Source organism: Sarcophilus harrisii, chromosome 1 (assembly GCF_902635505.1).
Source record: "Sarcophilus harrisii chromosome 1, mSarHar1.11, whole genome shotgun sequence".
Classification (NCBI taxonomy): Eukaryota; Metazoa; Chordata; class Mammalia; order Dasyuromorphia; family Dasyuridae; genus Sarcophilus; species Sarcophilus harrisii.
The window spans coordinates 706,303,172-706,316,612 of record NC_045426.1 but is presented as its reverse complement, the minus strand read 5'-3'; the positions used below and the strand labels follow the sequence as shown (position 1 = coordinate 706,316,612).

Below are 13,441 nucleotides of genomic sequence, written 5' to 3'. Positions count from 1 at the left end.
GACAGTCAGTCGGCAAGCATTTATTAGTCACCTTTGTGCCAGACACCACACTAAGCCCGGGGAATACAAAGAAATCCAAAAGCCAGGCCATCCCCTGGAAGAGCTCACAATCTAATGAGGAAAGATAAGACGTGAACAATTATGTGCAAATATACTATAAATAGGAAATAATTAGCAAAAGGAAAACACTAGAATTAAAAGGGTTGGGAAAGGACAGAAAACCCACATCAGTGATATCCCAAACCCCTTTGAGGGTTGTGAGAGTGGAAAGACTGTCTGGATTTAGAATGAGAAGGCCTGGGTTTTAGTCCTTGCTCTCCCTTTTCTTGCCATGTGGTTTGTGAGAGGGGTGAGCTCCCTGACTTCCTGAAGGGATTCAAGCAGAAGCTTAATGATTACTTTGTCATGTATGTAACCCTTGTCCTTTCAAAGTCCATGGGTATGAGACTGTCTCCTTATGAGTGGAAATGAATGGCCCCCTCTGCGTGAGACTTGGGGTTGGAGCAAGAGAGCTCCAACTTCCTTCCGTCCTCTTTGGGACTCTTCAGAGTAATCTTTTTCAGACTCTTCAAGCAGTGAGTTGCTTCAAGAGAGAAAATGGAAGGTGTCAATCCTACTTCATGTTGCTGAAGGAAAAAATGAAGAGGAACAGAAAGTCTCCATTCTGTCCCTTTTGGGGCAGAGATTCAATAATGACCTCAGGAGGTTTTCCCTTGGATGAGATCCAAGACTTTCTCTCTCTCTTGGTTGAGTTGAGTTATCTTGCTCCCAAAGGGAAAGATCCTTTATTCAGTATTGTCAGGCCTACACTAGTCTCCTATGGGTACTTTCTCTGATTTTTGTTTTGCTGCTGATGTGGGCAGATGAGGATTTTTTTTTTTTTTTGCTATTGCTCTTCATGTTCATGGTGGAGTTAATATTTTGTGGGAAAGGGGTTCTCCAATATAAAATTTGAGGTCTTCTTCCCCCAGTAATAATGACACTGATCATTTTGTCACAAGTTAGATTGAACTTGCTCATGTCCTTGAGATGAATAATATTTAAAGGAGGAGGAGGATATACTTCCAGCCCAGGAGTCCATCTCTGAAGAGAAGTGAGCAGGTCGGTGACCTCTGGCCCTAGCCTCTTGCTTCCCCTCCTGATGGAAATGAAAGTGTCCCTTGGAGAAGGAGAAGGAAAAAAAAGGCCAGAAATTGGATGTTCCGATAAGGTTTCTATTTGTGTATGGATTGGACTCGGCCCCCTCCGAGCCCTTTCAGCTCTCAGATTCTGTGATTCTAAGACTCTACATACGTCCATTTTCTTATCTACACAATGGAGGTGATCACACGTGACATTCCTATTTCTGATTGTGTGAAAATGGTTTTGTGAAGCCTTTTCATATCATTCTTTTTTTTTTCTTTTGTCAGCCAGTTGGGGTAATTTGCCCAGAGTCACACAGCTAGGAAGTGTTAATTCTCTGAGGTCAAATTTGAACTCAGATCCTCCTGACTCCAGAGCCAGTACTCTATCTACTATAGAGCCATCTAGCTGCCCCTGGAGGCCTACAGCACCCAGTGTTCCCAGGAGTCTCCCATCCAAGTAGGAACCAGGTCCGACCCTGCTAGCTTCCGAGACCAAACAAGATCAGGAACTGTAGCCAGGGACGACCTTAAAGCCTTAAAGAAATGACTTCTATTAGCACATTAAATCCATAAACACAACAAAGCTCTAACTTCAGTTGTAGGTACCATCGGCACTAGTGGTAAATGGCTTTTGTAAGCAAATGTATTCAAACTCTGGGACAGTCTTATTCCTCGACTGTACTCAGGGTGTTATTATTTCAAGACTGTCCCAAATGGACAAATAGCTAATGGAAACCAAAAGGTAAGAACGGCACTGGGGCAAAGATGGTCTGAGTTCACATCTGCTGGAAAAAAAATTCCCTCTATTTTTCCTGAAATGTTTGTGTATCTCTCAGGACCATCGCTTTCCTTCCATTTTTCAGAAATCTTTGCTTGGGGCCCAGTATGTGACAATAGCCACTCGGTCGTGTTCCAAATCACCACAATGGGACGAGCCCAAGGAGAGGGGGTCTGGACTACCAGCCCGGCTGAGGTTGCCAAGATGCTCGCACTCAAGAGTCCTGAGCCGCAGGTGCTGAGAATCGGGCGCTCAGGAGTTCTAAGCTAAGTTGTGGATGGCAGTAATCGTCCGCCCCAGGTCTGGCACTAATAGAGCGAGCTCCAGGGACTGGAGAGCCATCAGGGTGCTCACGGAGGTCCGAGGCAGAAGTGGGGCAGATTTCTGTTCCAATCTGCTCCTGCTCCTGAGGGATCGGGCCTCAAGGTAGCTGAAGTGTAAGAAGTTAGAGAAAGAAAAGGGCTGGAGATCATGGCTTTGGGAGCAAGAAGGGAGCCTCAGCCATCCCCTAGATCAGTCTCCTCATTTTGGAGGAGCCCCCATGTGGGTGAGGCAGCTTGCCGGAGCTAGCCCAGGCAGGAAGAGGGAGAGCTGGGATCCAGTCCCTCCTTTTGCAAAGCTTGGGACAATCCAGTTAAGTGAGCCCTAGTGAGCAGCTGGGACTAACTCCCCCCCACTCTTAGAGCCGAATAATCTACCCAGTCACCTTCTGAGAAAGTCTTTCCTGTAGCTAAGAAAACCGGGGCCAATGTGTCGAAGCAATTTAGTCGTCCTAATAGGAAACGCCTCCCGCTCCCGTGGGCCCACTCTGTAACTCCAGTTCATGAGCCCAGGGGATCCTGACAACTCCTTGCAGTCAGCCCTTAGCCCCTTTCTCCCCTCCCCAGTCCCCGCAAACCCCATCCTCATGAGCTCATCCCATCTTTGTTACCAGAAAGATGGAGCCAATTTCTGTCGCATCCAAGGGCTGAGGGGACTTGGTGGCCAGGACCACAATCTGAGTCTCCTGCTTCCCAGAGGCTGCCTTCCCAGCCCGGATGGCCGGGCTTCCCTCCCCTTCCCCCCTCTCCTCCTCCCGAGAAGAGAAAGAAAAGCACAGGAGCCCCATCTGTATAAGCTCTCTTGTTTTATTGCACACAAGCAATTGAAAGTGGCCTCAGGTTGAACGGTGCTCCTCTGAGTTGGTGGCGTGTTGACACTGTGTGGCTGCCCGTGCATCCTCCTGGGCCCCCGTCCGGCAGCGCCGCCGCTGCGCCGCGAGGGGAGCGACAGATTTCCTTTGGGAAAGAAACCAAAAAAGGCATCCGTGCCGTTTTAAGACACTTCAAGCACAACGCAGCTTCCACGGCGTGGACATTCATTATTGCAGTTGTCCATCAATTGATTGTACATACAGGAAATAAATGCACTTATTGGGAGGGGGGGCAGGTGTTTACATGTGGCATTCGGCATATATCACATTCTGCTAGTTAAGCTATCATAACATAGTTGACCATCGTCGGTGAGGGCAGAGGGTGGGGGCTCGGGTGGGTGGGTGGGGGAGGGCTCCCGGGGAGGGGGATCTGGTTTTCCTCTCTCCCGTTTTTCCTACGTATTGCTACCAGGAATTCCAGCTTAGAAAAGGAGAGTATCTTGCAGTCTGACCACGGTCTCTGGAGGTCGGAAGAAATAAAATAAATGAGAGTTGATTGACCTGTTCAAGTTTCTTTGGCTGCTCCCGCTGGACATTTCTGGACCCGACTCCTGCGGTTACTTATCGCCCTTCTTGGCTTTGTCGTCGGCCCCGGGCTCGGAGGCTTTGCTCTCCTTCTGGTCGGTGCTGGAGGATTTCTCCACCTTCTCCGCCTTAGGCTTGCTGGCCTTGGGGGCTTCTGTTTTGGCGGCTTCTTTGGGAGGCGCCTTTTCCTCCTCTTTGGCTTTGGGGTCGGGTTGGGGTTTCTCCTCTGCTTTCTTTTCCTCCTGTTTGGGTTTCTCGGGTTCCTTGGCGGCCGGAGGGCTGGGGGTTTTGGGGGGTTCCGGCCCCTTCTTCTCCTGGGGCTTTGCTGCCTCCTTGGCCTTGGTTTCCCCCTTTGCGGGCTCTGGGGCGGGGGCCACCTGATGGTTCCCGGCTCCTTCTGGCTTGGCCCCACCTTGGGCCTCTTTGGGTTTCTCCTCGGCCTCCTTTCTGGGGGCCTCTTTCTTGCCATCCTTGGGTTCTTCTGCTTTGGCTGGGGCTTTCTCCTCCTCTGTCTTCTTGGGGGCTTCTTTCACTTTACCTTCCTTTCCTTCTTCTTTGACAGGTGCACTAGGAGGCTTTGGTACTTCTTTCTTTGGGGCACTCTCTTTGTCTTCCTCTTTCTCGGGGGATTTTGCATCTCCCTTTTCTGGAGATTTGGCCTTGACTGGGGATTTGATGTCTGCCGGGGACCTTACTTCCTCCTTCACTGGGGATTTGGCCTTCTCTGGAGACTTGACCTCAGGGGGGGACTTGACCTCCTCCTTCACTGGGGATTTGGCCTTTTCTGGAGACTTGACCTCAGCGGGGGACTTGACCTCTTCCTTTGCTGGGGATTTGGCCTTTTCTGGAGATTTGACCTCTTCCTTTGCTGGGGATTTGGCCTTTTCTGGAGACTTGACCTCAGGGGGGGACTTGACCTCTTCCTTTGCTGGGGATTTGGCCTTTTCTGGAGATTTGACCTCTTCCTTTGTTGGGGATTTGGCCTTTTCTGGAGACTTGACCTCTTCCTTCACTGGGGATTTGGCCTTTTCTGGAGACTTGACCTCTTCCTTCGCTGGGGATTTGGCCTTTTCTGGAGACTTGACCTCAGGGGGGGACTTGACCTCTTCCTTCGCTGGAGATTTGGCCTTTTCTGGAGACTTGACCTCTTCCTTTGCTGGAGATTTGGCTTTTTCTGGAGATTTGATCTCAGGAGGGGACTTGGCCTCTTCCTTTGCTGGAGATTTGGCTTTTTCTGGAGATTTGATCTCAGGGGGGGACTTGGCCTCTTCTTTTGCTGGGGATTTGGCCTTCTCTGGAGATTTGACCTCAGGGGGGGACTTGGCCTCTTCTTTTGCTGGGGATTTGGCCTTCTCTGGAGATTTGACCTCAGGGGGGGACTTGACCTCTTCTTTTACTGGGGATTTGGCCTTCTCTGGAGATTTGACCTCTTCCTTTGTTGGGGATTTGGCCTTTTCTGGAGACTTGACCTCAGGGGGGGACTTGACCTCTTCCTTCGCTGGGGATTTGGCCTTTTCTGGTGACTTGACCTCAGGGGGGGACTTGACCTCTTCCTTTGCTGGGGATTTGGCCTTTTCTGGAGACTTGACCTCAGGTGGAGACTTGACCTCTTCCTTCACTGGAGATTTGGCCTTTTCTGGAGACTTGACCTCTTCCTTTGCTGGAGATTTAGCCTTCTCAGGTGATGTGACCTCTTCCGTGGGAGGAGACTTAGCTTCCTTCTCTGGAGATTTTGCTTCTTCTCCTTCTTCTTTACCTTTTTCTTCCTTCTCTCCAGTTTCTTCTTCTGCTACTTCTTTTTCTTCTTCCTTCTCCTCTTCCTCAGTTACCTCTTCAGTCACCTGGATCTCCTCAGTCTGTTCTTCCACAATGACCGTCTCCTTCTCTGACTTCTCAACCACTTTGATCTTCTCTTCACTTTTGACTTTTATATGTGTGGAAGTGGCCGGGGTTTTGGGGGGCACCTCAGGAAAGGAGAAAGGACCCGGGCCAAAGCCAATTCTACACTCTTCTCCTTCCAGAAGTTTTCTGTGGGGAGGAGAAACAGCATAAGGAAGTTACTGGAAAGAGAAATCGTACATCGCTGCCTGGCCACCATTCCCTTATGTGTTTTCTTTCTCAAGAAAAGGTTTTCTCCTTTATGATAAGGATTCGGGTCAAGGGCCTAGAGCTCTGATCATGAGTAAGTCTACATGTCTTTGTATCCCAAGCACTTATCGCACTATCTGTCACAATACTTAATAAATTTTTGTTCTTTCATCGACCCATCCATCCATTCTTCCCCATCCTCTGAGATTTAGGGATAAGGTTGGCAGGGGCAATGGTTAAACTACTAGCTCTTTCCTCCCAACACTTATTTCCCATAAATTCAGAAGACCGATGTTCTATTCCGAGATCAATCACTATCCAGCCATGTCCTTCTGCAAGTCAACTAGTCTTGATGCACCTTAGTGTCCTGTTTTTCCAACTGAGGTAAGGAGCTTGTGAGCACCAAATGAGATAGTGAATATCCAAATGGTTTAAACACATGAAGCGTTAGCAAACTTGGCTTAATAGACAATCAAATGAAGCCTGTTCTCACCAAGACCCGCAGTTATATTCCTTTTCCTTCAATCTGCACCCTCAACTTCTTTTTTTTTTTTTAATGGAATCAATCATTCATTTTGTAGCATGGGATCAATAAAAGAAATAAAGACATAGATAAGAGATGATCCATGTGTCTATCATTTCCCTCAGTCTGAGGAAGTAACTGACTGGTTTAGATTAGCGATTCAAGTCCAGGGTTCAATTGCTCCGGACAATCTCATATGTCTCTGGAGCAAGTAGCACACAGTTTAATTTCCCTAATGAATGATTAAAATATATATAGCAATTAAAGCACATCTTGTGATGAAGAGAGCCACCTATACCCAGAGAGAGGACTGTGGGAATTAAGTGTGGATCCTAACACAGCATCTTTCACTCTCTCTGTTGTTGTTTGCTTGCACTCTGCTCTTTCTTATCTTTTTCCTTTTTGATCTGATTTTTCTTCGCATTCTCAACTTCTGCTGGTCCAACCATTGCTCTTACCCTAGGGCTGCTAAGGTCAGAAGAGAGTCAGCTAGGCACAGATTCCCAGCCTTCACTACCAAATTCTGTCACTGAGAAGGCCAGGGAACTCTGGCTGCGTGTCCATCTTTGCCAGGGATTACTGTGCATAATGCCAGACCGATGTTTCTAGCAATCCTTTTGGAGGCTTTGAGGGAGTTTGTAAGTGGAATCATACCCATTTCACAGAGGGAGAAAGAAAAGTCCAGTGAGATAAAGGGAGATTTTCCGGGTCAGAGCAGTGGCAGAGCTGGGATTTATACTGATATTTCCCGGCTCCTAATCCAGGACCCTGATTATCCTGTAGAATGGATGCTCCTTGTAAGTAGGAAATGTTTTCACTGTTGCCTTAGTATTCCAGAACCCATGCCAGAACTAGATACCTAATAAATATTGGTTAACTTGAATGTCCCGCCTTCCTTTGCACATAGCTCCAGGACCCTGGACAGCTCTACACCCTCAAACTGCTGTATCCTCTCCTAGCAGGGTCTCTTTGTGGACCTGAAAGTCCCCCCCTCCCTCTGACCAAAGCTTCAGTACCATGGACAGCTCCACATCCTCAAACTCCTGCATCCTCTCCAAGCAGGGTCTCTTTATTTCTGGTGGAACTGAAAGCCCTGCCTCCCTCTGAACAAAGCTTCAGTACCATGGACAGGTCCAGGCCCTCAACTCCCCACACATCCCACAGAAGGCTTGTCTCTCTGTGTACTCCTCCCCTGTGAGTGCTGTAGTAGGAAGAAAAGCCCGGAGGATTAGTCTTAAAAGGCCACAAACAGCTAACTTAGGCTTTGGACTTCTGGAGTTTGGGGGGAAGTACTGACCCTGCAATTCCCTGAACTGCGTTCCAAAGGGAAGTATCATGGAATTATGGGAAGACTACTGGCCAGGGTAGACTGGGGTCTAGCACTGGTTTTGCTCCGGTCAGCTCTCTCTACCACTCTCCCTGTGACATTTTGGGGAATCATTTTACTTTTGGTGGAGTGGCAGGGGGCTTGCCCAAAAGATCCTTGACGGCAAGCTTAGCACAGTATCTAGCACATAGTAGGTGCTTCTGCCTGGCTAGAGTAAGGTTCAGCCTGGAGTCCTGGTTTTCCTCTGCTATTCACTATCTGTGTGACCTCAGTGAGCCATTTAACTCAGTTTCTCTCTCTGTAAAATGGGGTGCTCCCATCTACAGTACTACTTCCCAAGGTTGTTGTAAAGCACAAATGAGACATGTATCCAAACTCTAAGAAATTTCCTAACGCCTGAAGAAAAGAAATGATCATCTCTTGCCACAACCCTGGAAAGTGGCCCTTTGTGAATTGTAAAGTACTTCCCGATGCATATATTATCAGGTAGTGAGGTTCAGAAGAAAGAAAAGGCTGTGAGGGCTAAGGACGGAGATTGTAAGTGGAATCATATCCATTTCACAGAGAGAGAAAGAAAGGTCCAGTGAGATGAAGGGAAGTTTTCAGGGTCACTTAGCAGAGCAGTGACAGAGTCACTGGAGTCAGGACTCGAGTTCAAATTCTGCCTGATTCACTTCCTGGCAGTTAGGTGGTGCTATAGGAAGCAGCAGGAAGCCTAGGAGTCAGTGAGACCCTGAGTTCAAATCTGGATTTAGGGGTAGCTAGGTGACACAGTGGGTAGAGCAACAGCCTTGAAGTCAGGAGGATCTGAGTTCCAATATGGCCTCAGACACTAAACACTTCCTAGCTGTGTGACCCTGGGAAAATCACTTGACCCCAACTTGTCTCAGCAAAAAAAAAAAAAAAAAAATCTGGCTTTAGCTGGATGAATCTAGGCCACTTTTGTGACCCTCTGTCTACCTCTGTCTGTGAAATGGGGATAATATTCATGTCCCAAGGTTGTTGTGAAGACATAATGATATACCATAAAGTGCTATATAAGTGCTAGCCTACTCTGGCCTAGTCATTTCTATTCATTCAACATGAAATGAGGAGGTTGGACTGGGTCCCTTGCAACTCTTACTCGGTGGCCCCACATCATCCGTGACCCATCGTGGTGAGTCCACTCTGGTCAGATTCATTAAAACCTAAGAAGTGGCTTTTCCAAATCCGGCATCTCATGGGATTTTCTCAGCAAGTTTGTTAACTGAGGAGCGAAGGGGCCCTCACACCCCCGTACCTGTAGGCTGCGATTTCAATGTCGAGGGCCATCTTGACATTCAGCAAGTCCTGGTACTCTCGGAGCTGGGCGGCCATTTCCCACTTGGTGTTCCTCAGCTCACTGTCCAGCTGCTGAATGGTCTCCTGGAGGGGGAAGGGTGACATGCATCATGGAGCGGTGGCCCCTGGCTCTCTGCAATGCAGATGCCCACTCCCGCCAGCCAAAGTGGGGCAGTGCTGATTCAGGGTTGGGCCGACATTCAAGGAAGGGAAGTTCTTGCTTAGCCCATGTCCCCTTGGGGTAGAACAATTAATTTCCTTCTTCATAATCAGGTCCTCCCCCAAATCAAGGCTGCCCCCCATGTTCCCAGAATCCCCTTCTCCAGAATGTCCCCAGTAAAACAGGTTGAAAAATCTCCTATAATCACGAATCCTAAGATCTCCTCGTTCTAAATCAACAAGAGATCAGAGGTTATTCACCTTTGCAGGGGAAGGGGGTGACCATGGACTCTTTCCCACCTTGAGCCTCTTCTCAGAATAATATTTGAAAACATTCAAAAAAATTGTGTGTATACACAATTTTTTAAATGGGATTAAAAGGAAACCAGTTATGCTGAAACATAGTTATCAAAATATCTTTTAAAATTCTAAGAGAGCCCCCAGATTGGGAATACCAGTAGCAAAACCTGTATTTAGCGGAGAGGTAGCCAAGGAGATTTCAGGAGACCTTAGTCTAAATGGCGCACTTGGGAACTGGAGACCTGAGTCCCACAGCCGAGACGAGACCAGCCCTGGCTCTCTCCCTTCCTCAGCAGTTACCTGATAGGAGATGACATCAGCATGATGGCGGTCTTCCAGATCTGATCGTTGCCTCTCCAAAGAGTCCTTTGTCCCCTTGAGGGCCTCTAGCTCGGTGGTCTTGGACTGCAGCTGACGTCTGTATTCGGTGATCTCCTCCTGGGCCGAGCGCATGGCGTCTGTGTTCACTTTGGCAGCTTCTGACAAGCGATCCAACCTCACTGTGGCAGCCCGGGGTCAGGGAGTAGAAGGGCAGAGAAAAGGGGTCGAGAAAGTTAGATTCTCCATCCCCCCTCTTCTTGCTCCACCATGCGAACGCAGTACTTAGTAGATAGTAGAAGCTTAATAAGTGCTTATTGACTAAGACTGCCTGCCCCAGATCATAGGATAGATCTAGTCCAACTTCCTCATTTTAAAGATGGGGAAACTGAGGCCCAAAGAGAGGAAGGGGCTTGCTGCCCAAAGTAACTCAGCTTGTAAGCAGCAGAATTGGAATTCATGTCTATATGTAGGACTCTTCATATTACTCCAACATCATTAGTCCTGCTCAGCTATCAGATCCCTACGACTGAGCCAGTCCCAATTAAGGATGTATAAGAACTGCATTGCAGATATTGCCTCTCCCCTCCCGTGGCCTAGCCCCAAAGCTCCAGGGATCTCTGTGCACCTGCAGGACCTATTTCTCCCAAAAGGGCTAAAGGTACTTTCTTCTAAGATCATGAGTCACTTAATCTGTTAAGCTGGTCAACAAGGGAGCAGAGCCATCTTTTAGGAGACCTTGGCTTTTACTGGCACTCAGACCCCTTCCACAGCACACTCCCCTCTCCAAAGACCAGAGTCATCCCTCCTACTAGGAAGAGTCATCCTGGCTCAAATGGGGTGCTCCCAACAATTCTGGCCTGATTTTCCCTGGTCTGCCACCACTGAATGAAGGACTGAGGGTTGCCAGGCCATTTCTCTCTCCTCCAAGCTGGCGATTCAGTGTGTGTGTGTGTGGGGGGGTGCCCATGACTATTTGGTTCTCCCGGAGGAGGTGCCAGACACAACGCAGAAGATGGCCCAGTTCTTTGGGAGCTTATACCCCACTTTGGAGAGAGACCAGCAGGCTGGCTCTGTGTCCTAAAGGATTCTAGTTTGTTCAAGGTTGGGGCTGGAGCCCGAGACAGGCTGGCATTAGCTGCAGATATCTGGAAAAGATCCCCCTGAATGGCCTCCAGGTTTGCTAGAGGGGCCGGGGACGGAGGGTGGGCAGGTCCGAGCTTGGTCCTAGCCACGTCTGCCGGGCTTAGCAAGGCAAAGGAAAGGGAAGGGCCCAAAGCTGCTCAAGAGTAAACAGGCTGAGCTCTGGGTAGACATCTTACTGCAGAGAGGGGCAGGGAAAGGGAGGGCCCAGTTATCCTCACTGTCCGTGGAAGCTCAGAAAACTCAAAATTGGAGGAGGTTTGTACTGGCCAAAGGAAGTGAGATGAGAAGACTTAAGATCCCACTTCTGGCTGCCTCAACTGACTGGAGATTGAAAAGGCCATAAAACAGGGTTTCTTTCAGCCTTGGGATGAGGTGGGGGAGGGAAGGGCTTATTAAAGGGCCAGCGAGGACTCCTTGTTGCATCTTTACCAACGATTGTCTAACTGTGGGAATGGGCAGACATCTCAGCCTAGAAAAGAGCCCCCCTTTTAAGAACCAGATTGGGGAGGAGAACCATGTGGATTCTGTCAGTCCTGTCCCTCTCCAATCTTTTTTCCGGCCCTCCCCCACCTCGTCCTCTGTCTCCTGCAGCGCCCGTATCCTTTCTTCCTAGATGCTGCAGGGAAGAGGGGGAGTGTCCTCAGCCCCACGGGGAGACTCTGGGAGAAGGGAGGGGCAAAGGAGAATGGGAGCCCTGCAATTTGTCGAGTCAGTGCTAGGAGTTAGGCCCTCAGAGTGAGAACGCCCTAAGGACTGGGCAAGGTGGGACCTAGAACATCTCTAAGGTCAAAGCTGGGCGGGTCCTGAGAGCTGGAAGGTCAGGTGGGGAGGGACGTTAGAGCACAGATCAGGGCTGGGGCTTGGACCACGCGCCTGCAAAGACCTGCGGCAGATAACCCTGCAGACAGGTAAGGAGGGATGCTCTGGAGACCCCGCCCCGCCCCCCCCCGCCCCCCCCCCCCCCCCCCCCCCCCCCCCGCTCCCGCGCGCGCACCTCGGAACCACTCCTCGGACTGCAGCGTGTTCTGCACCGTGTGGCCCTCGAGCTGCGCGCGGATCTCGCGCAGCGCCGACGTCACGTCGGACTTGACGAGGTCGCGGCCGTCGGGGGGCCCCGCGGCCTGGATCTGGCCGAGGAGCTCGGCCACCTCCTCGTCGTGGCGGCGGCGGAGGAAGGCGCCCTCGTCCTGCAGCGCCTGCACCTTCTTCTGCAGCTCGGCGCGCGCCAGGCCGGCCTCGTCCGCGTAGCGGTGCAGCGCGCGCGCCGCCGCCTGCAGCTCCTCGCGCTGGCGGGCCTCGTCGTCGAGGCGCTGCTGCGCGTGCGCGATGTCCTCCAGCAGGCGCTCGTGCTCCAGGCGCAGCTGGCCCTGCTCGGCGCCCAGGCGCAGCGCGGCCGCGCGCATCTCGCGGATCTCGCGCTCGTAGAGCGCGCCCATGGCCGAGCGGCCGGCCTGCTGCTGCCGCAGCGCGGCCGCCTCGCCTTCCAGCTGCCGGTTCTGCAGCTCCAGCTGCCGCACCTTGTCGATGTAGCCGGCGAAGCGGTCGTTGAGCGCCTGCAGCAGCTCCTTCTCGTTGCGCGCCCCGCGGCCCTCGCCGCCCAGCCCCGGCCCGTTGAGCGAGTCCAGGCTCTCGGTGCTGGAGGCGGCCAGCGCGCCGCGGGAACGGAAGCCCGAGCCCGAGCTCCGCGCCCACGAGTGGAAGCCGCTGGACGCCGAGCCGCCGGCCGCGGAGCGCATCAGCGCGGCGCTCTTGCGGCCCGAGCCCAGGGCCAGGGGCAAGGGCAGCGGGTACGTGGGGCCCTGCAGCAGCCCGTCCGCGCTGCCGTAGCTCATCATGCTGGCGGGGCCGGCGTCGGGGCCGGGAGCGCGGGGAGCCTGGAACGCGCCGGCCGGCGGGAGGACACTGCGGCAGCAGCCCGCCGGCCGCGCCTTTTATAGCTGCCCCGGCTCCTCGCCGCGGCCCGGGCGGGGGAGGGGGGAGGAGAGAGGGGGAGGGCGCCTGCCCCTCCCCCCGCCCCTGCCGGGCTCTGCCAGCCCCGCCGCCGATGCGGCCGCGCCACCCCCCTCGCCCTCTTCTGGGTTTCCTGCATCTCCCCCTCTTCCCCCTTCTGTTTTTATTATGAACTTGACAGTTATCAATAAATTCATGTCATTGTTATCTTTATACAAAGAGTGGAGGAGTCTTTCCTCCCTTTTTTTTTCCTCTCTTCCCCTCCCTCTGTCCTTTATTCCTCTTCCCCTTCCCCAAACATTCCTTCTGCAAGGGGCAACCTCTTCTTTCCCCTCTTCTTTCCCTCATTCTTTCCTCATGTATCATTCTTTCCTCTCTCCCTTTCTTTTCTGTCCCCCCCCCCCTTTCTCTTAACTCCCTCTTTCTCCCCCTTCCATCCTTCCCTGTCTCCCTCTGGGGCTCTCACTTCTTTCTCTTCCTTGAGCCCCCGGCCCAGATTCCCAGATTCGCAGCAAAGTATTTAGCTTGTTCCTGCTGCAAAGGGGGAGGGGGGGACGGAGGGGGAAGGGAAAAAACGGACTGGAAGTAGAGTCTTCCCCATCCCCGTGGGGATGAGACCCGTTGGGCAGAATGTGATGGGGGGAAGCTGGGCTTGCAGAGTGGGGAGGGGCACTTGGTTTTATTCGGTAAC

The 13,441-nt window shown here is 51.6% G+C and overlaps 1 protein-coding gene across 14 annotated transcripts; it reads right to left on the bottom strand.

The window, feature by feature from the left end:
- Window positions 1–3,009: 3,009 nt before the first annotated feature.
- Window positions 3,010–12,729, bottom strand: NEFH (neurofilament heavy). 14 transcript variants are annotated; one of them, XM_031948869.1, is made up of 5 exons: window positions 11,795–12,729; window positions 9,637–9,836; window positions 8,837–8,961; window positions 4,477–5,647; window positions 3,010–4,374 (listed from the first exon to the last, which is right to left on the bottom strand). In XM_031948869.1, the coding sequence occupies exons 1-5, from the start codon at window positions 12,633–12,635 to the stop codon at window positions 3,652–3,654; spliced, it is 3,060 nt and encodes a 1,019-aa protein (XP_031804729.1). In that variant the 5' UTR covers window positions 12,636–12,729; the 3' UTR covers window positions 3,010–3,651. The 14 variants fall into 14 exon arrangements, with proteins under 14 accessions (XP_031804729.1, XP_031804728.1, XP_031804730.1 ...); XM_031948868.1 differs by having other exon boundaries at window positions 3,010–4,536; window positions 4,621–5,647; XM_031948870.1 differs by having other exon boundaries at window positions 3,010–4,536; window positions 4,663–5,647.
- Between the last annotated feature and the right edge of the window lie 712 nt (window positions 12,730–13,441).

Coding starts and splice junctions, on each gene's coding strand:
- NEFH (XM_031948867.1), bottom strand. CDS start 12,635: ATGATGAGCTACGGCAGCGCGGACGGGCTGCTGCAGGGCCCCACGTAC. Junction 9,837..11,794: donor GTCCGAGGAGTGGTTCCGAG/GTGCGCGCGCGG, acceptor GGGCTGCCACAG/TGAGGTTGGATCGCTTGTCA. Junction 8,962..9,636: donor CTGATGTCATCTCCTATCAG/GTAACTGCTGAG, acceptor TTCCCCCTCCAG/GAGACCATTCAGCAGCTGGA.